The sequence below is a fragment of the Sorex fumeus genome, unplaced genomic scaffold, assembly GCF_029834395.1.
Source record: "Sorex fumeus unplaced genomic scaffold, SorFum_2.1 ptg000100l, whole genome shotgun sequence".
NCBI lineage: Eukaryota > Metazoa > Chordata > Mammalia > Eulipotyphla > Soricidae > Sorex > Sorex fumeus.
The window spans coordinates 6,288,009-6,315,162 of NW_026606157.1; the positions used below are offsets into that span (position 1 = coordinate 6,288,009).

Below are 27,154 nucleotides of genomic sequence, written 5' to 3' on the forward strand. Positions count from 1 at the left end.
CAAGCGACCAAACATGCACTCACAGGAACAGATCCCGAGTTAGTCAAACTTTTATTTTCTTCTTCTTTGAATTTTTAAATTTTTATGAATTTTTGTTTGTTTGGTTTTGGGCCATACCTGATGGTGCTCTGGGCTCACTGCTGGCTCTGTGCTCAGGGATCACTCCTGGCAGAGTTCATGCACGTGGTGCTAGGGGTCAAACCAAGTTGGTGACATGCAGGGCAAATGTCTTACCCGCTGTAGTAGCTCTTCGAATTTTAGTCAAGCTTTTAGAAGATGCGATTTTAATGAAATACTTAATCCAAAATAACTTTTATTTCAGTTGTTCAAATGTATATTGTTTTAAAAATGGGTACTCTTCTAAAATTTATTATGTTTTTATTTGTTTAAGAAAACAATCATGGAACTGGAGTCATAGCACAGAGGGTAGGGCATTTGCCTTGCATGTGCCCGATCCGGGTTCGAGTTCCAGCATCCCATATGATCCCCTGAGCACTGCCAGGAGTAATTCCTGAGTTCAGAGCCAGGAGTAATCCCTGTGCATTGCCGAGTGTGACCCCCCAAAAAAAGAAAGAAAGAAAACAATCAGGGGCTGGAGCGACAGCACAGTGGGTAGGGCGTTTGCCTTGCACGCAGCCTACCCAAGTTTGATTCCCAACATCTCATACGGTCCCCTGAGCACTGCCAGGAGTAATTGTTGAGTGCAGAACCAGGAGTAATCCCTGTGCATCACCAGGTGTGACCCAAAAAGCAAATAAATAAATAAATATATAGAGGGAAAGAGAGAAGAAAAAGTGAGAGATGGGTGCAAAATTGCTACAACTTTAAGACACTCTGGTCTTAAATTCTAGTGGATAGAATTGAGCAGTGATAAAGAATTTGCTGCTACTAAAACATTTTTCCAGGGGCTGGAGTGGTAGCACAGTGGGTAGGGCATTTGCTTAGCATGTGGCCGACCCAGGTTTGATTCCCAGCATCCCATATGGTTCCCTGACCACTGCCAGAAGTAATTCCTGAGTGCAGAGCCAAGGAGTAACTCCTGAGCATCGGCTGGGTGTGACCCAAAAAGGCAAAAAAAATTTTTTTTTAAGTATGATATTTGGGGGAACTGGGTCACAGCCTGTGGCTGTCTTTTCCTCCTTTGAGTTTTTGAGGTCAATCCAGCATGGTGCTCGGGGGACAGGGCAGTGAGGGAGATTAGGGGTCAAGCTGAGTCCCAACTCCTCGAGCCACCTCTGGGCCCCATCCCGACCCACCCCTCTCATCTGACTGCCCCTCCCTGCCAGCTCCTGCTTGCGTTTGCCGTGTCCTTCACCAAGGATGTTCCTGTCCAGTCCTCTCTGAGTCTGTTTCTCAGAGGATGTCTAGATCAAGGGCAAAACAGAAGATGACGAACGAATCTTTTTTTTTTTTTTGCTTTTCGGGTCACACCAGGCGGTGCACAGGGGTTACTCCTAGCTCATGCACTCAGAAATTACTCCTGGCGGTGCTCAGGGGACCATATGGGATGCTGGGAATCGAACTCGAGTCCGCCGCATACAAAACAAACGCCCTACCCTCTGTGCTATCTCTCCAGCCCAATGACAAACAAATTTTCAAAATAGACAATTTGGTCCCCAAACTTTTTGACAGAGAAGAAAAGAAAAAGCAGAAATATTTTTTTAAAAAAACCTGCTTAAAGAAGATAGGATGGAAGTAAACTGTGTTTTTTCCATGTGGAGAAATGTAAACAACATGGGTAAATCTCGTGGGAAGGACTGAGTAAATCCACATCATCAAAGAGTCGTAAAGTAGGAAGAGCAAGTTCCTACCAAAATGTGGGAGAGAACGGGGTCCCCAAACAGCCCTTAGAACTTGGAAAAAAAAGAGTATGCCAAAATACAAAATGATCTGTCTCTTATATGGGATAGGAAAAAAAAACATAGTAGAGGAATAATAAACGCCCAAAGGCAATAGGAACAAAGATGAAGAGAACCTGTGTCCAGTTGGAAGCTGGCCACTGGGGAAAGCTACATTAGGACATTGGTGGAAGGAAGTGGTCGCTCTGGAAAAGAAAAGAGTGCTGAAAGGAGGTATAAAGTGCCGACTGCAGAGGCAGGCTGGGGGCGAGAGGGTAACTGGAGACACTGGGGAGGGAATAGACACTGGGGAAGGGATAGGTGTTGCAGTATTGTATACCTGAAACTCAGTCCTGATCACATTTGTAATTTTGTAATTCGTGGGGGTTCCATTTTTTGAAAACGGCAAAAAATAAAAAATCTCTATAGCTCAAAAGACTGAGCACGTGCTTTACAGGCAAGAGACCTGGGTTTAGTTCCCAACACCGCATGGTTATCTGAGCGCCACCAGGCACAATCCCTGGACTGGTTCTACAGAACCAAGAGTAGTTCCCAGAGCACTGCCAGGTATGGCCCCAACAGTGTGCCCCCAGCAACTCTCTATTGGATGGACAGTGAAGGAATCCACAACTCCGTCTTGATGAGAGAGTCAATGAAAAGGGGGGGGGGGGGGGGGGGAAGAGAGGCTGGAGGCATAGCACAGCGGGTAGGGCATTTGCCTTGCACGCAGCCGGCCCGGGTTCGATTCCCAGCATCCTGTATAGTTCCCTGAGCAGTGCCAGGAGTAATTCTTGAGTGCAGAACCAGGAGTAACCCCTGTGCATCACCAGGTGTGACCCAAAAAGCAAATAAATAAATAAATATAGAGAGGGAAAGAAAGAAGGAAAAAGTGAGAGGTGGGTGCAAAATTGCTACAACTTTAAGACTCTTTGGTCTTAAATTCTAGTGAATATAATTGAGCAGGGATAAAGAATTTGCTGATACTAAAACATTTTTCTGGGGGCTGGAGAGATAGCACAGTGGGTAGGGCATTTGCTTTGCACGTGGCCGACCCAGGTTTGATTCCCAGCATCCCATATGGTTCCCAGAGCACCGCCAGGAGTAATTCCTGAGTGCAAAGCCAGGAGTAAACCCTGAACATCCCTAGGTGTGACCCAAAAATAAATAAATACCCTCTTGGAGAGCCCGGCAAGCTACCGAGAGTATTCGTATATGCCAGACACAGTAACAACAAAGTCTCCAATGGAGACGTTACTGGGCCCGCTCGAGCAAATCGACGATCAACGGGAGGGCCTTTACATTTTAAAATAAATACATAAATAAATAAATAAATAAATAAATAAAACATTTGTCAATTGGCCCTAGTCCCGTGCCCAGAACAGACAAGGCTCTTAGTAAACACAGAAATGAAGTTCCACAGTAGCAAAAGCCGTTTCACTCCCACAGCTGATGCTGTGCCTCGTTAATCTAACACTCAGATCAGAAGAATGAACCGGTCCAGAGAAAATTATACTAAAGCATCCTCAGCCACCTTCTCTGAAACTGGAAACTTCCCCTCTTATCCCTGTAGATTGAATTTTAGCAGGAAACATTCATGTTCATCTTGGAGACTCACTCATTCAAATATTTCAAGAATATATTTGGATCATAAAAATTTAGGACATCTCTTTATGCTTGCTACTAGTAAGATGCAAAGAAAATATTTATGCTGGCTGTAAGAGGCAAAGAAAATCATGCTAAAATTATGACTCAGACTCATAAGTATTCTTCAGTTTTCAAGAATGTTACTAAAATAGTTATTGGACATACATTACCGAAGTCAGGAAAGAATTAATTTTCTATTGTTGCTGTTTGGAGGCAGTGTTTAGGGACTATCCTAGCTCTATTCATGACTTGCCACGTGGTCCCAGAGATCAAACCCAGACCGCCTGTGTGCAGAGCCCACATTCAACCTACTGAGTCCTTTCTCTAGCCCAAGAACTCCTTTTCTTTAGAAATACCATTTGAAATGTTCTAAGCAGATGTCAACATAGATTCCTGAACTTCTGTGGCAGACCACACCCTCTTCAGAAAAACATTATTCTGTGTCCTCAGGAAATCTCCTTTCAAGTGAATAAGCAAAATAATGTCCCTTCCCTCTACTTTCTCCTGCAGTTCCTACCTCTGCCCTGGATGGTTCCAACTCACTCTCCCCAGGGTGGTTGAACACACTTTGGAAAACACAGTTGGAATCTGTAAGGAAGCCTGCTCCCCAAAAACGACACAATGGAGGGGCGGGTGAATTTGAGCAAAGGGCTGGAGCCCAGGCTTTGCACACGGAAAGTGCTGTGTGTGTGTGTGTGTGTGTGTGTGTGTGTGTGTGTGTGTGTGATGGGGTGGGGGGTTAGAAGTGGACAGCACATCGCCAGGAATAGCCCCAGAGCAATGCCAGGAAAATAAGTAAATAAGCATATTCCGTGTCACTCGGAAGTGCCCGCCCTGCCCGGCTCCTACCTTGACTCTGTCCGTGCGGCTGTTGAACAGCCCGATGCGGCGGATGGTGCTGAGGATGGGGTCGGTGGAGTCGTCGATCATGTTGTGGGTGGTCACGGGAGGCAGGGAATGCCGCTGCAACCAGAGAGGAGAGGACAGTCGGGGTGTGGCTCACCTCACCCACGGCTCAAAGGCGGCGTGGCCCCTGCCCCACTGTTGTCTCAAGAAAGCAGGGACCACACCAGGGACCAGGGTTGGAGAACTCTGAATACAGCCCCCACGGGAGGGAGGCGTTGCCTCCCCACCTTAGCCACTGCCCGGGATGCCCAGGCTGCTCACTGCTTCTGGGACTTAAGCGGCCCGCAGGAGTCAGAGTGTGGGGCTCAGGATGGGGTTGCTCCTGGTTCCCCTTTGCAGTTCTGCTCTAATGCCTGGTTCATCCCAGGTTAGTTCCAAGCAAACGTTCAAGAGCGGGCTGGAGGCTGGAGCCATATAGCACAGCGGGTAAGACGTTGGCCTTGCATGCGGCCAACCTGCATCCCAAATGGTCCACCCTCCCAGCACAGCCAGGAGTGATTCCTGAGTGCGGAGCCAGGAGTAAACCCTGTGCATCACCAGTGTGACCCGAAAAGAGAGGGGAAAAAAAAGAGCATTTGCCACTCTTTTGGGGTCATAATTACATGTGACTGAGAAACACATTTTTTGCAAATGGAGACGTTACTGGGCCCACTGGAGCAAGTCGATGAACAACGGGAGGACAGTGCTACAGTGCTATAATGCTTTTTGAAAAGTTTAGGAATGAAATATAAAATGTATAAAATGTAAAATGTATATATATTATACATTATACCAATATAAATATTATACCAATATTATACCAATTGGGCTGGAGCGATAGCACAGCGGGTAGGGCGTTCGCCTTACAAGCGGCCAACATGGCCGACCCGAGTTCGATTCCTCCGCCCCTCTCAGAGAGCCTGGCAAGCTACCGAGAGTATTCGATATGCCAGACACAGTAACAACAAAGTCTCCAATGGAGACGTTACTGGGCCCGCTCGAGCAAATCGACGATCAACGGGAGGGCCTTTACCATTACCTTTATTATACCAATTATACCAATATTATACCAATATACCAATATTATACCAATACTATATTATACCAATATAAAATGCATATATATTATATATTTCATATATGTATTTACCTTGGTAATCATAGAAATTTTATATGTAAAGATAAATTTTATGAGATTCTTAAACAGAAGTTCTGAAAACCACTCATATAAAGCTGTAATTCAGGTGAATATTTTAAAAGCTCCTGTTCTTATTCAAGGTTTAAAAATGTCCCAAATTAGTTCCTTTCAATACATCAAAATGATGGTTTAAAATAAATTTAACTATTAATGGAGGAGGTGGACACTTCTGCCATTATTACCTGAGTTGAAAAGATGGCTCTTTTCATAATTGTTAGATCATCTCGATCCAAAATATTGTTCATGTCAGGGACTTCTCCTCTGTGGGGAAAAGAATCTTAAGAACAAATTCTTTTAAAAACTAGCTGAGTGTTCCCTAACGGGGTATCAGAGATCATTTCAAGCACTTTAAAAATATGTATAAGCCAACATAGTTTTCTAATGAAATTCAAAAACTCCCTAAGTATAAAGAAGTTTGATTAAAAAACCACATTTGACAGAATGAAAAAAAAAAGAAATTAATTTTAATTATTTATTATTATTATTATATTATTTGGTTTTTGGACCACACCTGGTAGTACTCAGGACTTACTCCTGGCTCTGTGCTCAGGGGATCACATGCCTTGCTGGGAATAGAACCCAGATCAGCTGGGTATAAAGCCCTACATGCTGGACTATCTCTCTGGCCCCTTGAAATTCAATTTTATTTATTTATTATTTTTTTTTGCTTTTTTGGGTCACACCCGGCAATACTCAGGGGTTACTCCTGGCTCTGCACTCAGGAATTACTCCTGGTGGTGCTCAGGGGACAATATGGGATGCCGGAATTCGAACCCAGGTTGGCCGCGTGCAAGGCAAATGCCCTACCCAGTGTGCTGTCACTCCAGCCCCTTGAAATTCAATTTTAAAGTATTGATATTGACCATCAGGGGGACTCTCGCATGATATTCTCCTAATTACTGAGGGCTCTGTTCTGAAGGAGCTATAGCTGTCCATCTATAAGTTATTTTTACAAGTAAAAGAAAGACATATACCAGTCCCCTGGGCCAGGAACCAAAACAAGCTCTCTAAAGTCACAGATTATGAATCATTGTTATAATACATTATTATTTGATTTAATTATTTATATTTTATTCATAAATTTTATTTATACACGTATCTTTATTTTAATGAACAAAGTTTGCTATTTAGTTAGTAAATACTAACTAATTTAGTTAGTAAATACTATTCACAAATGGTATTAATATAAATATTATATATAAGAATCAAGGAATATTTAACTTGAAATAACCCGCAGGAAATATTAACCATTAACAAGATTTTCCCTGAATTCGAATCTGTCTGCACATACAAATATTTCCTGGCAACTATTTACAACCACTTGTCAGACAGAAAGAAAGGGAGGAAAGGAAGCGAGTTCACATGATGTGAGGCACCTCCAAAGACCATAAATTTCTTAGTATTTGGAACCAAATTTATTTACATCAGAGTGTCTATACCGTGAGATCCCTGCGCCTACCTTAATAATGCATCATAGAGCTTCTTCCCAAACTTTTCCTTCAAGGTATGTGCAGTGTCCCTGTACAAAGAGAAGGGTTTACAACAGAAACAGGAGCACACCTTAAAGTGTATTAACTATGAAAATGCTGCTACATTCGTGGACAGCCCCGATCTCTTTCGCATAGTCACTTGGAATGTTTTCCTGTTTGCCTTCAGTTCAGATTTGATTGAGTTCAAGCTCAGTTTCAATCTTTGTCTTTTCGACCCACTGTCTTGTCAGAGCAAAGACAGTGGGACACTCTGGATGGATTAACAGGGGGTCGCGGGGGGCTTGATCAGGGGAGAGTTTAAGATGGGAGGGTGAACAGATGAAGGCACAGACATAACAAGACTGGAATTGACTGATAATGGCTGGATGGGTTGGAGCATGGAGGGAGTTATACTAATCTCCTTGCTTTGACATCTGTTTTCAGATTTCCACAATGAATTAAGAATACCACCCACCGTGTTGGAATTATGTGCATGCAAGACCATTATTAATAATATTACAAATCACAGGCTCAATAACCAATCATTTTAAAATAAGTAAAATTAAAAAATAAAGATTTTTACAGTGGCCTTATCCTTTCATGTTAGGTCATTTCCATTTCTTTAGTAACATTGTCTTATAAGGCATTAGATCATCACTGTCTATTGAGAAGAGAACCCAGGAGTATTTGTGTGGTAACAGTCTTGGAGCGGGGAGCAAATTAAAGAGCTATATCAGAAGTCATTCCTGTAAGAAACAGTCCTTCCCATTCTCTGCTAGAGAACGTTTACAAAATGTGCCATTACCATAGCTGTTTGCGTACTGCCTGGCCTTTCAGGGTTTCCACATTGAAATTATTTGTCTTGGCAGGCATAATAAAAAACACCACCACTGTGACGTCATTTTTATGCATCTAACGAGGAATCAGAAAACACAACAGAATCAGTTATCCAAGAGAAAATTTTTAAAATGGATCACAAATAAACCCAAATAAACCCAAATATGGTGTTTGTAAATATTTTTGAATGAAAAAGAATATTTATGATTCACAGAGAAATTACACCCCACTTGCTACAGATTTCTTTTCAGAATTACTAAGTTAAATCTGGATTTCAATCAAGATCTTTCCAAGAAATTCAAATTCCAGACCTAAAATTTATTTCCCAGAATTAATTACCTAAGATATCTTAGAATCGCTACTGATGTCAGTGATTTTCTAGGGTTTATAAAAAGGGAAACAAATTGGAACTAATCTAGAACAAGACCAAAATCAGTTCTTTCAGTTTTTAGATTGCCAATTAAAGGAGGGTTTGCTTTTGGTTTGCTCTATTTTTCCTAACGGATTCACACTGATTTGCACAGATAGATCATTTACATTTTTACTTAAACATCTTTATGCTCGTAGCATTTTGTCTTTTGAGTCCTAATGTCACAATGGTGGAGACTACTATTGGAACACTGAATGCCTGAAATAATGACATTATGAACAACTCTGTAAACCGCAGTGTTAAATAAAAATGTTTTAAAGAGAAAAAATGTATGCTAAAGAGCTTTGTTGTGGCAGCCACTGTCCAGATGATTTAAACCCGGAGGGGACCCAATCCTCTTAAAAACCATGTACTGTTGCCTTTAGTCTTCTCACTTCTAATGTCGAAGAAGTCAGGAGTGGCTCCACATTTTCTCTGAACACCTATAACAGGCTCTTTGTAAAGCTGGAACACAAGCTGGTATATTCTTACTCCTTAGGGTCAGAGCAATAGTACAGCAGTTGAGGTGTTTGCCTTGCATGAGGCCGACCCAGGTTTAATCCCTGTCAACCCATATGGTCTCCCAAGCCCTGAGCACAGCTGGGTGTGCTCAAAACCATACCTCCACCCTCCGACACCTCCCCCCCCCCCCCCGCAAATAAATTAAAATAAATCCTATGCTTTATTTTACTCTTCCTGCAAATACTGATGATCCACATTTCTCAGAAGAAAATGACATCAAGCTGCTGTAGGAACAAAGAAATTAATGCACGTAAAACTGTGAACATGGGGGGCTGGAGTGATAGCACAGTGGGTAGGGCGTTTGCCTTGCACTCAGCCAACATGGCCAACACGATTCCCAGCATCCCATACGGTCCCCAGAGCACCTCCAGGAGCAATTCCTAAGTGCATGAGCCAGGAGTAACCCCTGAGCATCGCCGGGTATGACCCAAAAAGCAAAAAAAAAAAACCTGTGAACATGAACGTATGAATGCTCACATATTCTGGAAATGACCATCTACAGAGTGCATTTTATCTGTGGACTTTGCACTCTATGGTTTGACATTCTCTTTTGAAAACAAAATTGTATGAAAGTTTTAGAACAGGAAACCCATCCCAGTGGCAGCCAAAATGCAGTCAAAACAATTCAAGTACAATCTGTAGCTTCTGCAAGTGCTGTAAGGGCCCTCAGTGCCTAAAATGAGAGTTAACTGGCTTTTTGTGTACATCTAAATTTAAATCCACAGTGAAATGCCAAACACTGTAACAAGTGTCACAATAGAGATATTACTGGGCCTGCTGGAGGAAAATGATGAACAACGGGAGGACAGTGACAGTGACAGTGACAGATAGCCTCAGTATTTCACTAACATTAAAATTTTACACTGACCTGCAGTATTTTATTATTTATTGTACATCCTTATGTTAGTATAAACCAATACCTTTAACCTACATGTGTAACATGGCTATTTTCTAGTTATTTCTGTGGACTTAGTGTGTGTGTGTGTGTGTGAGTGTGTGTGCGTGCGTGTGTGTGCGAGTGTGTGTGCATGCGTGTGTGTGTGTGTGTGTGTGTGTGTGTGTGTGTCTGTGCACGTGTATGCTGTCTGGATTAACTAGAAGCTTATTAAAAATCACATCTTCCTTACCATACCGTGATCAGGGAGTGAAGCACCTAGTTTCTGGAGGAGATGTGGTTGGTGACTTGGGAGATGAACAGAGTCCGTCTGTGTCTGCCCAGGCCCATGAGAATATCTGACTCTCAGCCACGATGGTATGTGCTTCCCCGAAGGCCTGTCTTATGCCCATGGAGGACAGGAACGGTGGGAGAGAAAAATACGTGTAATAGCATGGTACTGTGTTAAGAAGACTTCTACCCATGTACTACATCTGCATGAGACCACCTCATTCCATATCATTACTGTGTTTTGAAAAGGTGAAATTTTGTTGTCTGTTTGCTAGCGTTCTGTTATCTTTCAACTGGGTACAAGATCTTGTGGTCTAAGGTGAGGGAATGTTATTATGTCATCTTTTAAAAGAGCAGATATCATCAATAAGCTTATGGCTCTCAAAAATAAAACCCTGACGGGGCTGGAGCGATAGCACAGCAGGTAGGGCGTTTGCCTTGCACGTGGCCGACCCGGGTTCGATTCCCAGCATCCCATATGGTCCCCTGAGCACCGCCAGGAGTAACTCCTGAGTGCAGAGCCAGGAGTAACCCCTGTGCATCACCAGGTGTGACCCAAAAAGCAAAAAATTAAAAAAATTTAAAAAATAAAACCCTGGCAACATAATATACAACTGAACAATGTGACAACCTCCATGTGAACAGAGAAGGACTGTGGCCACTTTAACTCTTCACAGCCATATACATGCTTAGGAACTATTTAAGATGCCAGAAAGTTCTTCACTTTGGTGGAAGAAAGTCCTTTATAAAAGCCGGGTCTTAGGTTCTGGAGTTTTCTTACCCTCAGCAGGAAATTGAGCCTGGATAAAGATTCCAGGAAGATGTCAGCTCCTTTGTTTGAAAACTCATACCTCCCAGCAATGAAAAGGAACAAAGTCTTTTCCAGATCAAAGTCCAGATGACTAAAAAAAAAAAACAAAGCAAAACAGTTTCAGGAGAAACAGAGAGCCAGCAACAAATTGTACAAGTGAATCCCCTTCAAGTCCAGAAGGGGAGGGAAGATAAACATTTACCTGTTTCTCTACACCAGAAATTCCTAAAATCACATGGCAATGTTTTTGTGTGCGTATTTAAAGAGTAGCATACCCATAAAAATGACCTCGAACAAAATCTTGGATCTTGGCTTTGTACATGGCGTGGAGATTTTGAAACTCATGCACGGCTGAAAATTTCTTAACACTCAGGCCATTTGGAGTAACCACATCTAGAAAAGAAAAAATAAATCATCACAAAAATTCTTTAAAAAATTTCTTTAGAATAATATCATTGTAGAAAGCCGTGTTTTTTAGATTCATAAAATGAGATGTCTAATAATGCTTTTATTTTATGACTATCTCTGATTTGAACACTCATAAAACTTCACAGTGCATTGTTGGAATAAGAAACCAGGTATCCCTTGTAAATCTTTTTTTTTTCAATTTTTAAAAAAATGTTGATTTTTTCAATTGAATCACAGTGAGTTATTCACAGTTATAAAGTTATTCATGATTGAGTTTCAGTCATATAATGTGCCAACACCCGTCCCTTCACCAGTGTACATTTGTATGTACCCCAGTTGTACATTTCCCACCACCAATGTCCCCAGTTTCCCTTTGGCCACTGCCCTGCCCAGCAACCAGCCCAGGAAACCAGAAGTCCTTGACTAAAAAAATTAAGCTCAGTGATTGGTACAATGGAATAGTTTCATTAATAACAAAATTTATTATTATTACACTTCCTATTTTTTTGGTGGTTTGGGGCCACTCTATTCTCTGCTCTGTGCTCGATTGCTCCCGACAGAGCAAGAAAATCATCAGGTGCGAGAGATCAAACCTAGAAACTTCCATCCTGTTGAACTATCTACGGCTTCACTTGATCACTTGATCACTTGACTTCCCGTTACTCATCGATTTGCTCGAGCGGGGGCCAGTAACGTCTCCATTTGTCCCTGTTGCGTGCTAGTGTAGCCCAATGGCATCTGTTTGTTCTAGGAACACGAAGAGCCTCAAACCGATCGTTCATGATCTTGACGAAGAAGTCTGACCATCTGGTAGGTGGGCAGCCACGCGGTCTTTTGACGTCCTGTGGAATCCAGTCAGTAATGGCTCTAGTCCAGCGGTCATCTTTAAATCTCATTACGTGTCCAGCCCATCTGATTTTTGATGACTTAGCAAACGAGACAGTGTCCCTGATTCTTGATCGTTGCGGAGGTCGGAACTCCGGATTCATTCTCTCATTTGAGTGAAGCGTGATACTCCAAGCATAGCTCTTTAGATTCCTTTTTGGGAGACCTGAACAGCATTCTCATCCTCTTTTCATAGGGCCCAGGTCTCTAAGGCATATGTTAATGCAGGAAAAACAGTGGAATCAAAGAGATGTGCCCGGAGCCAGAGGTTCTTCGTCCTCTTAGCTATTTCTTCAACGCTCTTGAAGGCATTCCAAGCCACTCTCTTCCTCCTGCGCAACTCAGGTGCCAGGTCATTCATCATGTTGACTTCTCGACCTAGGTACACATAACTGTTGCATTCGGAGATGGTCATTCCATTGAGAGAGAATGGAGCGTCAGGAATGAGGCTGTTTCTCATAAACAATGTCTTCATGAGATTCAGCTGTAGTCCGACCTTTCCACACTCACGGTCTAAGTCGGCCAGCATTTGTGCTGCTTGGCTAACGTTTGGTGTTATTAGAATGATGTCATCAGCAAAGTGGAGGTGGTGTAGTTGCCGGCCATCTATCTTCACTCCCATTCCTTCCCATTCCAGTCGTCGCATGATGTTCTCAAGGGTGGCACTGAAGAGTTTCAGTGAAATGGTATCAACCTGCCGAACCCCTCTCTTGACATGGATGATTACTTCTTTGTAGGATGGTGAGATCCTGGTAGTGAATTCGTAATACAGCTCATGGAGGATCCTGATGTATTGAGTTTGAGTGCCCTGATTGGCTAGGGCTTCAGTGACCGCTTCCGTCTTAACAGAATCAAAGGCCTTGTTTAAATCAATGAACGTTAGACAGAGCGGCATCTTGAACTCCTGAGAAATCTCAATGAGCTTGGTTATCGTGTGGATATGGTGATGATGCTGAATCCTTTTCAGAACCCGGCTTGCTCGCATGGTTGTCCTTCATCTAGTGTTCTGCCAATCCTATTCAGGATACCTGAGTGAACAGCTTGTAGATGACAGACAATAGGCAGATTGGGTGATAGTTGCCAATGTCGTGGATGTCTCCCTTCTTGAACAGTAGTACAGTCCTGCTGGTTTTCCATTGGGATGGAACCTTGCATTCAGACAGGTAGCATGTGAAGAGCTGAGCCAGCGTATTGATGAGTACTGACGGCAAGTTCTTCAAGTGTTCAGGTCTGACCTTGTCTGGGTCAGGTGCTGTTCGTTTCTTTACTGACGAAATGGTGTGTCGGATTTTGGAAGGAAGAACTTTGGGAACGACATATCCATCCTGCGGAATTTGGTATGTTGGCAAGTGGACATGGCTATTGAAGAGATCTGAGTAGAAGTCATGGATAATCTTCTCCATTGCCCTTTTGGAAGATGTGATAGATCCATCGGGACGTCTGAGGACAGTCATCTTGGTCTTGTAGTTGGCAAAAGACAGACGGAAGTTAACGAATGTTTTTCCTGGCTTCTGCTGCATCTACCAGCATTTCTGCTCTTCTCTCTTTGAGATCTTCCTTTATCACATCTCTGCACTGCTTTGCGAGCTTGGACATTTGCTTGTGGTTGCCTGAGGCATGCGCTAAACCACATTGGCGAATAAGCTCAAGAGTTTTCTAAGTCAGGCATTTTTTTTAAGGCTTCAGTCCCTAAGTTTCTTTTATTGGTAACTTAATTGTGCACCAGGCTCAACTCTAGATGCTTAACAATGTAACCCATTTTATCCTTGAACAACGGAGGGTGTGCTTTTATCTATATTTTCCAAGGCAGAAACTGAGACACTTAAGGAATACATGCAAAATGCAGTATTCCTCACCTAGTTAAATGATGAAATAGTGCCACTTGCCAACAAAATGGATGGATGTAGGAATATTATGCATCTGGGCAGGAGCGATTGACACAGTAGGCAGGGGCCTGGCTCACCCAGGTTGGACCCTGACACCACAGAGGATCCACTGAGCACTCCATGACACTTGAGTGCAAAGCCAGGAGTAAGCCATGAGCAAGGCCAGTGACCCCAAACCAACAAAACAACAAAACAAATATTATGCTTAGTGAAGTAGGTCAGAGGGAGAAAGATAAACAGTCTCATTTCACTTACATGTGAGAGATGAAGAAATCAACCCATCAACAAAACAAAGCAAGAGAAAATGATCAGATTCTGAACAGTTTAGAGTCTAAAAACAGGATCACTGTACCCCCATGACCTTCCTGAGAAATTACTCACGGACTAGTGTTTGTTTGGGTCGGAACTGAGTTAAATGTCAAATTGAGTTCGCTTACCTGACTCACCTTAATTTGACATTACAAACCCTGTATTATTATTGTTGTTGCTGCTGCTGTTATTGTTGTTGTTAAAGTGACATACTATAATCGTGCTAATGTTTATAGTGTTGATGTACAGTTGTCACACCTCACCACCCCAAAAGTGCTGACACCCTCCACTACTGTCTTCATGTTATTTTTACTCCTCTTTCTCCCACATTCTCTTACTTGGTACCCTCAGTTTTCCAATTCTAGGCCAAATACAAACCCTATATTAAGAAACATTCCATCTTGTAGAGTTTAGACAAATGGTACAATTCTGCAACAGAGTCTAAATAGTCTTAAAATACATTTACTCTTCTAGTTAATTACATCTCTAAACAAAGTTAAATGGTTCTATACAGAACCACAGAATTGTGGTTCAAGTGTCTCACAAGGGCAAAATAATCACATGGTAAAGGGGACCATTAAGTGACTTTATAGGCTGTGTGAGTGCATAGGCTGCCGTTGGATTAGAATTATGCACTTGTGAGGATTTTTACTGTTCCCAAGTAGAATAAAAATTCCTCAGTATATAGTCCATAAGGGCAATTGTGTATATCATGTTCAAGATTCAAATCAGACTTTATATTTAGCAGGGTATTTGTAATTAGTAAATTTATAATGCTGTTTTTCTTATAAATATACAGTATATATACATCCTTTATATATATACAACATATATATATGTGTATATATATATATATTCGCCAGTATATATGTACATCCTTTCCAACATCTGAAATGATTTTGAGTTGAATTTATGGGCACAGCACAAGAATATAGTGATAAAGAGGCCTTTGATAACCAGATATCTGGTTCCTTTTTTCACACGTGACTGACCAGTTTTTCCAGTACCATTTACTGAAGAGGCTTTTCTTCATTCTTTCCATGCTCTTACTTCCTTTGTCAAAGATTAGATGATCACAGACTATGGGTCTATAATCTCTGGGCTCTCAATGGATAGCCCATTGATCTGAAAGTCCATCCTTATTCCAGTACCACATTGTCTTGGTTAAAATGGCCTTATTACATAAAGTAACAAAATAGGAGATTAATACCCAAGAATAGCCGAGATCAGTACCAGGAGGATTACTCCATGGCCTAGAGGCCAGTCAGGCATTTTAGGGGAAGGGGCAGCTCAGAGAGAGAAGGGACCACCAAGTAAAGGGTGTTGGGAGGATCCTCCCAGGATGGGAGATGCATGTTGAAAGTAGACTATGGACCGAACATGATTGCCACTCAATGCCTCTTTTGCAGACCACAACACCCGAAAGGAGAGAGAGAACAAAAGGGAATGCCCTGCTACAAAGGCAGGGTGGGATGGGGGAATGGGGGATGGGAGGGATACTGGGATCCGTGGTGGTGGGAAATGGGCACTGGTGGAGGGATGGGTATTTGATCACTGTATAATCAAAACCCAAGAACAAAAATTTGAAAGTCTACAACTGTACCTCATGGTGTTTCACTAATAAAAATACATTAAAAATAAAATAAAATAAAATGTCCTTATTGTACAATTTAACGTTGAGAGAAGAAAAGTCTATCTTCTTTTTTCTTAGAATTACTTTGGCTATGTGGAGGGTAAGGGTGGGGGTGGATTTTATTGCTCCATATGAATTTCAGCAACATCTTGCCTATGTCTTTAAAAACTGTGGGGCCAGAGCAATATTATGGTGAGTAATATGCATGTCTTACATGCAGTCGACCTGGGTTTGATCACTGGCATCGCATATGGTTTCCTGAGCCCTGTCAGGAGTGATTTCTGAGTACAGAACCCAGGAGTAATCCCTGAGCACAGCCGGATGTGGCCACCAAACAACGAAACAAAACGTTATGGGCATTTTCATAATGCACTAAATATGTAGAGTGCTTTGGGAAGGCTGCCATTTTTAACAACTTAGACCCTTTTCTCATACCATGCACAAAAGTCAATTCAAGATGGATTAAACACTTCCATATCATACCTGAATCCACAAAAAATATTAAGGAATATAGGTATAACCCTTCATGACACTGATTATAAAAGCATTTTTAATGATGTAATGCCATCAGCCAAGCAGATGGAAGCAAAGATAAGCAAATGGGACTGTATGAAATTAGGGAGCTTCTGTACCACAAAAGAAACAATGACCAGAATAAAAAGATACCCCATAGACGAAGAAAATATATACCCGCCACTCAGCTGATAAGGGATTAATGTCCAAGATATGTAAAGCACTTGTAAATATTAACAAGAAGAAACAGTCCCATCAAAAGGCAGGAAGAAAAGATGAGCAGAAACTTCCTCAAAGAAGCCATACCGATGGCCAATAAGTATATTAAAAAACACTCTGCATCACTTATTATCAGGAAAATGCAAACTGAAACAATGATGAGCTATCATGGCAGGAAGTCTAGATTGGAGATCGTATTAACCCATGGTGCAGCTAAGGAGCAGAGAGCTTCAATGTTTACAAAGCCACGCCCCTTATAAAATATATTTAATGTAAAACAGCTCCTGAATTCAGGTAGTTAGACAAGAATTCTTACCTTTACACCTATCTAAATTAAATACCAACAATTTAATAAGTAAGTAAAGGCCCCTCCCGTTGATCGCCGATTTGCTCGAGCGGGCCCAGTAAAATAAGTAAGTGTATAGAAAAACAGCATCTGAAATATTGTCTTAGAAAATGCCTGCTTTTAGTGAGAGGTGAAATGAGTTTTTTTTTTTTAGAATAGGAAAAGACAAGGCATTTTCATGAATCACTTAATCACTTAATCACTTAACTTCCCGTTAGTCATCGAGTTGCTCGAGCGGGCGCCAGTAACGTCTCCATTTGTCCCTGTCACGTGCTAGTGTAGCCCAATGGCATCTGTTCGCTCCGGGAACATGAAGGGCCTCAAACCGATCGTTCATGATCTTGACGAAGAAGTCTGACCATCTGGTAGGTGGGCGGCCCCTCAGTCTTTTGACATCCCGTGGAATCCAATCAGTAACAGCTCTAGTTCAACGGTTGTCTTTAAATCTCATTACGTGACCAGCCCACCTGATTTTCGACACCTTGGCAAATGAGACAGCGTCCCTGATTCTTGATCGTCGATGGATGTCAGAACTCCGGATTCTTTCTCTCATTTGAGTGAAACGTGATATTCCAAGCATAGCTCTTTCTATTCTTCTTTGGGAGACCTGAATAGCGTTCTCATCTTGTTTGCGTAGGGCCCAGGTCTCTGAGGCATATGTTAATGCAGGAAGAACAGTGGAATCAAAGACATGTGCCCGGAGCCGGAGGTTCTTCGTCCTCTTAGCTATTTCTTCAACGTTCTTGAAGGCGTTCCAAGCCGCTTTCTTCCTCCTGCGCAGCTCGGGTGCCAGGTCATTTGTCATGTTGACCTCTCGACCTAGGTAGACATAGCTGTTGCATTCGGAGATGGTCGTTCCGTTGAGAGCGAATGGGGCGTCAGGAACGAGGCTGTTTCTCATAAACATTGTCTTCGTAAGATTCAGCTGTAGTCCTACCTTTCCACACTCACGGTCAAAGTCGGCCAGCATTTGTGCCACTTGGCTGATGTTTGGTGTTATTAAAACAATGTCATCAGCAAAGTGGAGGTGGTGTAGTTGCCGACCATCTATCTTCACTCCCATTCCTTCCCATTCCAGTCGTCGCATGATGTTCTCGAGGGTGGCACTGAAGAGTTTCGGTGAAATGGTATCACCCTGCCGCACCCCTCTCTTGACATCAACGATCACTTCTTTGTAGAATGGTGAGATCCTGGTAGTGAATCCACAATACAGCTCACGGAGGATCCTGATGTATTGGGCTTGAATGCCCTGATTGGCTAGGGCTTCAATGACCGCTTCCGTCTCAACAGAATCAAAGGCCTTCTTTAAATCAATGAACGTTAGACAGAGCGGCATCTTGAACTCCCGAGAAACCTCAATGAGCTTGGTTATCGTGTGGATATGGTCGATGGTGCTGAATCCTTTGCGGAACCCGGCTTGCTCGCATGGTTGTCCTTCATCTAGTGTTCTGCCAATCCTATTTAGGATGACTCGAGTGAACAACTTGTAGATGACAGACAATAGGCAGATCGGGTGATAGTTGCCAATGTCATGGATGTCTCCCTTCTTGAACAGTAGCACGGTCCTGCTGGTTTTCCATTGGGACGGAACCTTGCATTCAGACAGGTAGCGTGTGAAGAGCCGAGCCAGTGTATTGATGAGTACTGATGGCACGTTCTTCAGGTGTTCAGGTCTGACCTTGTCTGGGCCAGGTGCTGTTCGTTTCTTTACTGACGAAATGGCGTGTCGGATTTTGGAAGGGAGAACGTTGGGAACGACATATCCATCCTGTGGAATTTGGTATGTTGGCAAGTGGACATGGCTATCGAAGAGATTTGAGTAGAAGTCATGGATAATCTTCTCCATTGCCGTTCTGGAGGATGTGATGGATCCATCAGGACGTCGGAGGGCAGTCATCTTGGTCTTGTAGTTGGCGAAGGACAGGCGGGCGTTACGAATACTTTTCCCGGCTTCTGCCGCATCTACCAGTACTTCTTCTTTTCTCTCTTTGAGGTCTTCCTTGATCACATCTCTGCACTGCTTTGCGAGCTCAGACGTTAGCTTGCGGTTGCCTGAGGCATGTGCCAAACCACGCTGGCGAATTAGCTCAAGAGTTTTCGAAGACAGGCGATTTTTTGTGGCTATCTCTCTCTTGGTGTTCCTCGCACATTCATGGAGGTGCTGAACCAGTCGATGGTATTCTTCGTCAATGTTGTCAACAATGGCATCTTCCCATGTTGCTGCAATAGTACCAAAGAGTTCCCAGTTGGTGGTCATTCTGGGAGTTCTCTTTTTGAACTTTGCAGCCCTTTCTCCCTGCTCTGTGAAGTAGAATTTTGCACAAAGGAGACGGTGGTCCGATCCCGTTCGAAATTTTGGGACAACAGCGACATTGGTCAGGCAAAACTGTCGATTGAATATGATGTGGTCTATTTTGTTGTGGAATCGTCCACCGGGAGACTCCCATGTCCATCGTTTAGATTCTGCCTTCTGGAACTGTGAGTTACCATGAATGGTCTTGGTCGACATGATGAACTCAGACAGTCTCTCACCCTGTTCGTTCCATTCTAGGCCATGGGTCCTTATGTGAAGTTCTTCAGCTGATCTTCTCGGTCCTATCTTGGCATTAAAATCATCCACAATGATCTTGTAGAAGGTGTGGTCTTCTTTATAGAACTTCTCTAGCTCCATGTAGAAATTCTCGATTTCTCTTTCATCATAATGAGATGTTGGTGCGTAGACAACGAAGATAGAAACTGCAGGCAGTAAGCCACATCTATTCAAATGTAAACGTCCGATTCGGGTTGTTAGGCATTCTAATGAATCAATGCTCTTGGCCAAGTTTGTGTTGACAAGGACACCAACGCCTCCAACACCTCTTTTATCGCATGTTCCGAGGAACAATTCTTCTCCAGTGTCGAAAACGGCATGGTGGGATTCGTGCCTTCTTGTCTCAGTCAGACCAATGATGAATAAGACACCATAAATAGAAGGCAATGAAGATCCAAGAAAAGAAACGAGCATATTGTTGAAGTAGACATAAGAACCACAAGACATCTATACAATGCAGCCGTTAGAAAAGATGAAGTCATGAATTTTACATACAAGTGGTACTACATGAAAAGTATCATGCTAAGTGAAATGAGTCAGAAAGAAAGGGACAGACATAGAAAGATGGCATTCATCTGGGGAATATAAAGGAACAAACTAGGAGACTAACATCCAGGAATAGTCGAGATAAGTACCAGGAGGTTCACTCCAGGGCTTGAAGGTTAGCCACACATACTGGGGGAAAAGGTAGCTCAGATAGAGAAGGGAAATCAAGTAAAGGGTGTTGTGAGGATCCTCCCGAATAGGAGATGCATTCTAAAAGTAGACTATAGACTAAACATGATTGCCACTAAATGCCTCTTTTGCAAACCACAACACCCAAAAGGAGAGAGAGAACAGAGGGGAATGCCTTGCCACAGAGGCAGGGTGGGATGGGGAACATGGGGGGATGGGAGGGATACTGGGATCATTGGTGGTGGAGAATGGGCACTGGTGGAGGGATGGGTCCTCGATGATTGTATAACTGAAACTCATGCATGAAAACTTGTAATGTCCACAACTGTAACTCATGGTGTTCCACTAATTAGTTTTAATAAATAAATAAATAGAAAAAAAAAGAACCACAAGATTTAGCATTCAACTGAATCTAACAGAATCTTTTGAAAGAAAAAAAATAGCTAGAATAGCTTAGGATCTTTATGAGGGCTTTATTCAAATACTTTGGATTCTCTTTTTAAAGAAAATTGTCTAGCACCTTGAAATAGATATTTGAAGGAAAAACAAGTAAAGCCAAGATGGTAGGAGAGAATATAGTAATAGGAATAGTCAGTTGAAATTAACAGAAATCTAACTGGCTGTCACTGTCACTGTCACTGTCCTCCCATTGTTCATTGATTTTGCTCGAGCAGGTCCAGTAACATTATGAGACTTGTTACTGTGTTTGGCATATGAAATACGTCATAGGTAGCTTGCCAGGCTTTGCCGTGCGGGCGAGATACTCTGAGTAGCTTGCCAGGTTCTCTGAGAGGGGAGGAGGAACTGAACTCTGGTCGACTGGGTCGGCTGTACCCACTATTCTATCGCTCCAGCCCACTACGTGGCTTAGATGTAAAAATGAGGAATTTGTTAATAAAATCCTATTGGGGAACTGGAGCAACTGTATTAACAGCAGATACGGGGCTTGTCTTGTATTCGAAAGACCTGACTTTGATCTCCAGCATCCCATATGGTTCCCCAAGCACTACCATGAGTAATTTCTGAGTGCAGAGACAGGAGGAATCTCTGAGCATTGCTGGGAGTGACCCAAAAACTGTCATTGTCACTGTCACTGTCCTCCCGTTGTTCATCTATTTGCTCGAGCGGGCCCAGTAACATCTTCATTGTGACACTTGTTACCATGTTTGGCATATCAAATACCTCACGGGGAGCTTGCCAGGCTTTGCCGTGAGGGCGAGATACTCTCGGTAGCTTGCCGAGCTCTCCGAGAGGGGTGGAGGAATCGAACCTGGGTTGGCCGGGTAGGCCCTGTGCAAGGCAAATGCCCTACCCACTGTGCTATTGCTCCAGCCCGACCCAAAAACAAAACAAAAAATAAGTAAGATGCTAACAGATGTTTCTCTGTGAACTTTCTTTGCATGTGTGAGACCCTGGTTTTAAAAAATAATAATAAAAATCAAATATTTAACTACATGTCAGGAATCTATTTAAATTATGATCTAATGGAGCATCTGAAAAGTTCTATGTCTGTCTATCTTTCTTACTAAATAAAGAAACGAATACTACAGTTTTCAACACATTTCTGTTATGCAAGAGGGCATTTAAACCGAAACTTAGCTATTTAGAACCTTTCCTATGGAGTAAGGATTTTGATTGGCATGAATTATGTCACGTGTCTGCCTCTGGATCAATAAACTGTAGGAATACGAATATCCCTCTTGGCATTGCAACCTCTGCATGTTTTCGGAAACAGTTCTTGGAAAAACTTGCAAGGAAATTTGAAGAGAACTAAAACAGTTATCAAATAGGACCAGTGAGACCATGTTACAAGGTGTGGTGGGTTTTTTTGAGCCACACCCGGTGGTACTCAGGAATTACTCCCGGTGGTACTCAGGAATTACTCCCAGTAGTGTTCTGGAGACCATATGGGATTCCAAGGATCGAACCCAGGCCAGTGCATGACTAGTGCCCTACTTGCTGTGCTATCATTTAGTCCCAGACAGTGGTGGTTTTACAAGAATTTCCAATATTTGCTGCACTTTTCTTTTTTTTTTCTTTTTCATTTATTTTTAGGCCACACCCAGCTGTAGTCAGGGCTTACTCCTGGCTCTGCACTCAAGGGATCACTCCTGGAGGTGCTCAGGGGACTATATGGGGTGTTGGGAATCGAACCCAGGTCAGGAACATGCAAGGCAAGAACCTTTCCAGTTGTGCTATCTCTCTGGCCCTGGACTTTGGTTTTCTTTTCTTTTCTTTCTTTCTTTTTTTTAAAATTTTTATTAGTGAAACACCATGAGGTACAGTTGTAGACTTACAAATTTTTGTGCTTGGGTTTCAGTTATACAATGATCGAGTACCCATCCCTTCACCAGTGCCCATTCTCCACCACCACTGATCCTAGTATCCCTCCCACCTCCCATCCCCTCCCCCCCCCCCCCCCATCGCACCCTGCCTCTGTGGCAGGGCATTCCCTTTTGTTCTCTCTCTCCTTTTGGGTGCTGTGGTTTGCAAAACAGGCATTGAGTAGCAATCATGTTTGGTCTATAGTCTACTTTCAGCATGCTTCTCCCATCCTGGGAGGATCCTCCCAGCACCCTTTATTTGGTGCTCCCTTCTCTATCTGAGCTGCCTTTTCCCCTCGCGTGTGTGGCTGGCCTCCAAGTCATGGAGTACATCTCCTGGTACTTATCTCGGCTATTCTTGGGTGTTAGTCTCCTAAAAATATGGAACGCTTCACAAATTTGCGTGTCATCCTTGCACAGGGGCCATGCTAATCTTCTCTGTATCGTTCCATTTTTAGTATATGTGCTGCCGAAGCGAGCACTGGACCTTGGTTTTCTTAACACAGAAGACAGCTCTGCTTATTTACACACACGGAACAAGTCACTGTGAAAATCTAGTTTCAATCCCGCAGCACTGCAAGCCCAGTCCATTTATTCACTAAGCTCAGAATGAACAATACTGTGTTCCAGCTAGAGCCTGTTGCTATTACTGAGAATCTACTGAAATTGAAAAATTTAAAATATGAAAGGATTTGGGACATAATAATAAATGCATTTTCCAGTAAAAATTAATTAACTATGCATTAGACCCAGGTACAGAAGTTATCTTTGGGTGTCTAGTGGTGAACCAACCAAGGACCATTTCACCAACTCAGCATCTAGTGAGTGAAACAAAGGCCGAATGACTTTGTATGTAGAAGTGTGTCCGTGTCTATAAATACGTATAGCACACAGCTCTATGCTTCAGCCTTGTCCACCATGAACATAGATTCCTCTTCTTTGTGAAATTGAGAAAAGAAATTTTCAATTTAAGTAGATTCTCTATGGGGCTGGAGTGATAGCACAGCGGGTAGGGCACTTGCCTTACACGCGGCCCGACCCGGTTCAATTCCCAGCATCCCATATGGTTCCCTGAGCACTGCCAGGAGTAATTCCTGATTGCATGAACCAGGAGTAACCCCTGTGCATCGCTGGGTGTGACCCCCCCCCCAAAAAAAGTTAAGTAGATTCTCAGCTTTAATTGTTTTAATAATGTCAATGGGTGCAATGTTTCTCCAATTATATTTTTTGGTTTTATGTTGTTTTGTTTTGTTTTTAAAATTGTTTGCTTTTGGGGCTTGGGGGTCATACCTGGCAGTGTCTATGATGTAGTCCCGGCTCTGTGATCAGGGATCCAGCCTGGCAGTGCTCAGGGGACCCTGGGTGGTGCCAAGGACTGAACAGGGGTCAGTTGTGTGCCAGACAAGCACCTGAACTTTCTCTGGTCTTATCCTTTTTATTTTATTTATTTATTTATTTTGCTTTTTGGGTCACACCCGGCAATGCACAGGGGTTACTCCTGGCTCTGCTCTCAGGAATTACCCCTGGCAGTGCTCAGGGGACCTTATGGGATGCTGGGAATCGAACCCAGGTTGGCCACGTGCAAGGCAAACGCCCTACCCGCTGTGCTATCACTCCAGCCCCTCATCCTTTTTATTTTAAAATTTTCCATACAGCTAATGTCACTTTGAACTGTGAGGTTGGCACACACACGGGGACAGTACTTACCAGGCTTTCTCTTCAGCATATGCTCTGCCTCGATGGCTGTTATTTCCGAAACGGTGGTGAACACGTGGGCACAGTGGACAGAAGCTCTCTCCATGCAGTAGCGGTGGTAGATCTGTCTCTCTCCCGCCTCCTTGTCGATGTTAAACTGTTAGAAACAAAATACAGCACAGGCACGTTGGCTTCCACTGGCCCTTCCACACGAGGAAAACATGCCACGCCTTTCTCTACAGGCTTTCGGTGAGACCCTGAGAGAAGGCAGCACCGCAAAGAAAAGAAATGATAAGTTGATTTAATCCAATTGCTAAAATGCATAGCTCTGAGCAACAACCAGCCCGGGAAATCCTCAGACAGCAACACCACTGTGAGATACAACCCTGCTCACAAACTGACTCTTCTTGATCAAATTTTGATAATTCCATTGGCCTCAGCGTTAGAATAAATAATATCAAGTAAATTTGTTTTTCTCTGCAAGGGGCAGAGTGGAGTGGGAGGAAACTGGGAATACAAGTGTAGAGAAGGTGACACTGGTGATGGCACTGGTGGTGGAACGTTTAATACCTGAAACAACTAGATTAGAAACAATTTGGTAAACCACAATGTTATAATAAGAAAAAAAATGTTTTAACAGAGGCCAGCCACATGTTCTAGGGGAAAAGGAAGCTCAGATACAGAAGGGAGCACCAAATAAAGGGTGTTGGGAGGATCCTCCCAGGATGGGAGAAGCATGCTGAAAGTAGACTATAGACCAAACATGATTGCCACTCAATGCCTCTTTTGCAAACCACAACATCCAAAAGGAGAGAGAGGACAAAAGGGAATGCCCTGAAACAGAGGCGGGGTGGGATGGGGGGATGAGGGGGGTGGGAGGGATGCTGGGACCTATGGTGGTGGATGATGGGCACTGGTGTAGGGATGGGTACTTGATCATTGTATAACTGAAACCCAAGCACAAAAATTTTTAAGTCTATAACTATACCTCACGGTGTTTCACTAATAAAAAAAAAAAAGAAGACATTGCTTCTTTGAGATCAGTTTGGTGCTCTTCACAGAAATGTGACCTTGGAACTATTCATTCTTCAGAAATGAATAGTTCATTTCTGTACTTTCTTTCTCTTTTTTTTTTTTTTTTTTTTTTTTGCTTTTTTGGATCACACCCGGAGATGAATAGGAGTTACTCCTGGTTCATGCGCTCAGGAATCTCTCCTGGAGGTGCTCAGGGGACCACATGGGATGCTGGGAATCGAACCTGGGTCTGCCGCATGCAAGGCAAATGCCCTACCTGCTGTGCTATTGTTCCAGCCCCTGTACTATTCTTTAATTGCTTTCTCCAAAGCCAATAGTTCCCCTTATCAAGGATCACACAGAATTCTTGAATTTTTTTTATTCAAAATATACTTTTACTTATCCCAAAATTTCGTCTGACTTAGAACTTAGCCAGAGGTCAGGAGAGATAGCACAAAGGCTAAGGCACTTTGGTTTTAGATCTGACCCTGGTTCGAATTCCAGCACCAAATACACAGAGGACCACCAGGAGTGATCCCTGAGCACTCTCAGGTGTGACCCCAAAACTAGAACACACACACACAGAGTTTAGCTGTAATATTGGGGGTGTCCTCTCAACTGAAAACACCAGGTCCCTCTCCTTCTCCTAAGATCCAGATAGACATGTGCAGATAGGTCCATTTCCTCTAGACTAACAGTCACGTTGAGTCTTCCTATATACGCAACAAAATTTGGTCTTTTTTTTTTCGGGCTAATTTGCCTGGTGTTACTGACCAGCCTGAGAAGGACCAGAGAGAAGAATTCTCCCCTGAGCCCCCAGAGTACTCGGAAGTGAAATGTTCAAGAAGTCTCTCTAATATTTTTATTCCAAAAGTCAAAGTTGGCTCTTCTCCAGGAAGTGACCGCTGCGCATATCACAGATCACTGGATTGCCCTTATTATCCTTTCCACATTATTGTCCAGAGGACATTTCCCTGGTCTCTTGACTTTCCAAATTCCCTGGTGACTTTATTTTCAAAGCTCTTATGTTTACCTTTTGACCTTTGCGTTAGACTGACATCTGGAAATGAAAACTCTCATGTAGACCAGTCATTGCTTTGCAAATGCTAAAGTTTAAAGAAAGAACTTCCCTGCTATGGGTGTCTTTGAGATAGAAATAGAACTTTCCACCACCGTTATTTAAGCCATATTCACGCATTACACACAAGAACAGACTTAAACTTTTCAACATGGGAGATTCCTTAGAAATCAGTATTTCAACTTCCTAATGTTCTTACTAGTGAAACAATATTAAAATGCTAAATTGATTGTATTGGCAATATATATACAACAAACATGCAGCTACCTTGACTTTCAGGGTACTCAAACACTTTGTTGATATGTTTGTTTGTTTGTTTGTTTGTGTTAGGCCACACACAAAGATGCTCAGGGCTTACTCCTGGCTCTGCAACTCAGGAATCACTCCTGGTGGTGTTCCGAGGACCATATGGGATGGTGGGGATAGAAACCAAGCTGGCCATGCGCAAGGCAAGAGCCCTACCCACTGTACTATCTTTTTGGCCCCTGTCGACATTTTTGATGTGATGAACTAAAAGATTTCTTTCTTTTTTTTTCTAATTTCTAATTTTTTCTAATGTTTTATTAGTAAAACACCATGAGGTACAGTTGTAGACTTACAAATTTTTGTGCTTGAGTTTCAATTATACAATGATCAAATACCCATCCCTCCACCAGTGCCCATCTCCCACCACCACGGATCCCAGTATCCCTCCCCCCCATCCCCCCCCCCCCCTCACCCTGCCTCTGTGGCAGGGCATTCCCTTTTGTTCTCTCTCTCCTTTTGGGTGTTGTGGTTTGCAAAAGAGGCATTGAGTGGCAA

At 42.9% G+C, this 27,154-nt stretch overlaps 1 protein-coding gene and 1 non-coding gene across 3 annotated transcripts in view; both read right to left on the bottom strand.

Annotated features, from left to right (window-relative positions):
* Positions 1 to 27,154, bottom strand: part of GYS2 (glycogen synthase 2) — a 65,327-nt gene that overhangs the window by 18,624 nt on the left and 19,549 nt on the right. For both annotated transcript variants that reach the window (XM_056134643.1, XM_056134644.1), the window contains exons 5-11: positions 24,274 to 24,418; positions 11,054 to 11,171; positions 10,749 to 10,869; positions 7,840 to 7,946; positions 7,025 to 7,084; positions 5,748 to 5,826; positions 4,332 to 4,445 (exon numbers count right to left, since the gene is read on the bottom strand). In XM_056134643.1, the coding sequence (XP_055990618.1) occupies positions 4,332 to 4,445; positions 5,748 to 5,826; positions 7,025 to 7,084; positions 7,840 to 7,946; positions 10,749 to 10,869; positions 11,054 to 11,171; positions 24,274 to 24,418 (744 nt within the window). The remainder of the gene's footprint in view (positions 1 to 4,331; positions 4,446 to 5,747; positions 5,827 to 7,024; positions 7,085 to 7,839; positions 7,947 to 10,748; positions 10,870 to 11,053; positions 11,172 to 24,273; positions 24,419 to 27,154) is intronic.
* LOC130042487 (U6 spliceosomal RNA) lies at positions 22,942 to 23,048 on the bottom strand. The gene has a single exon (XR_008795236.1). It is a non-coding gene; the product is annotated as a U6 spliceosomal RNA (small nuclear RNA).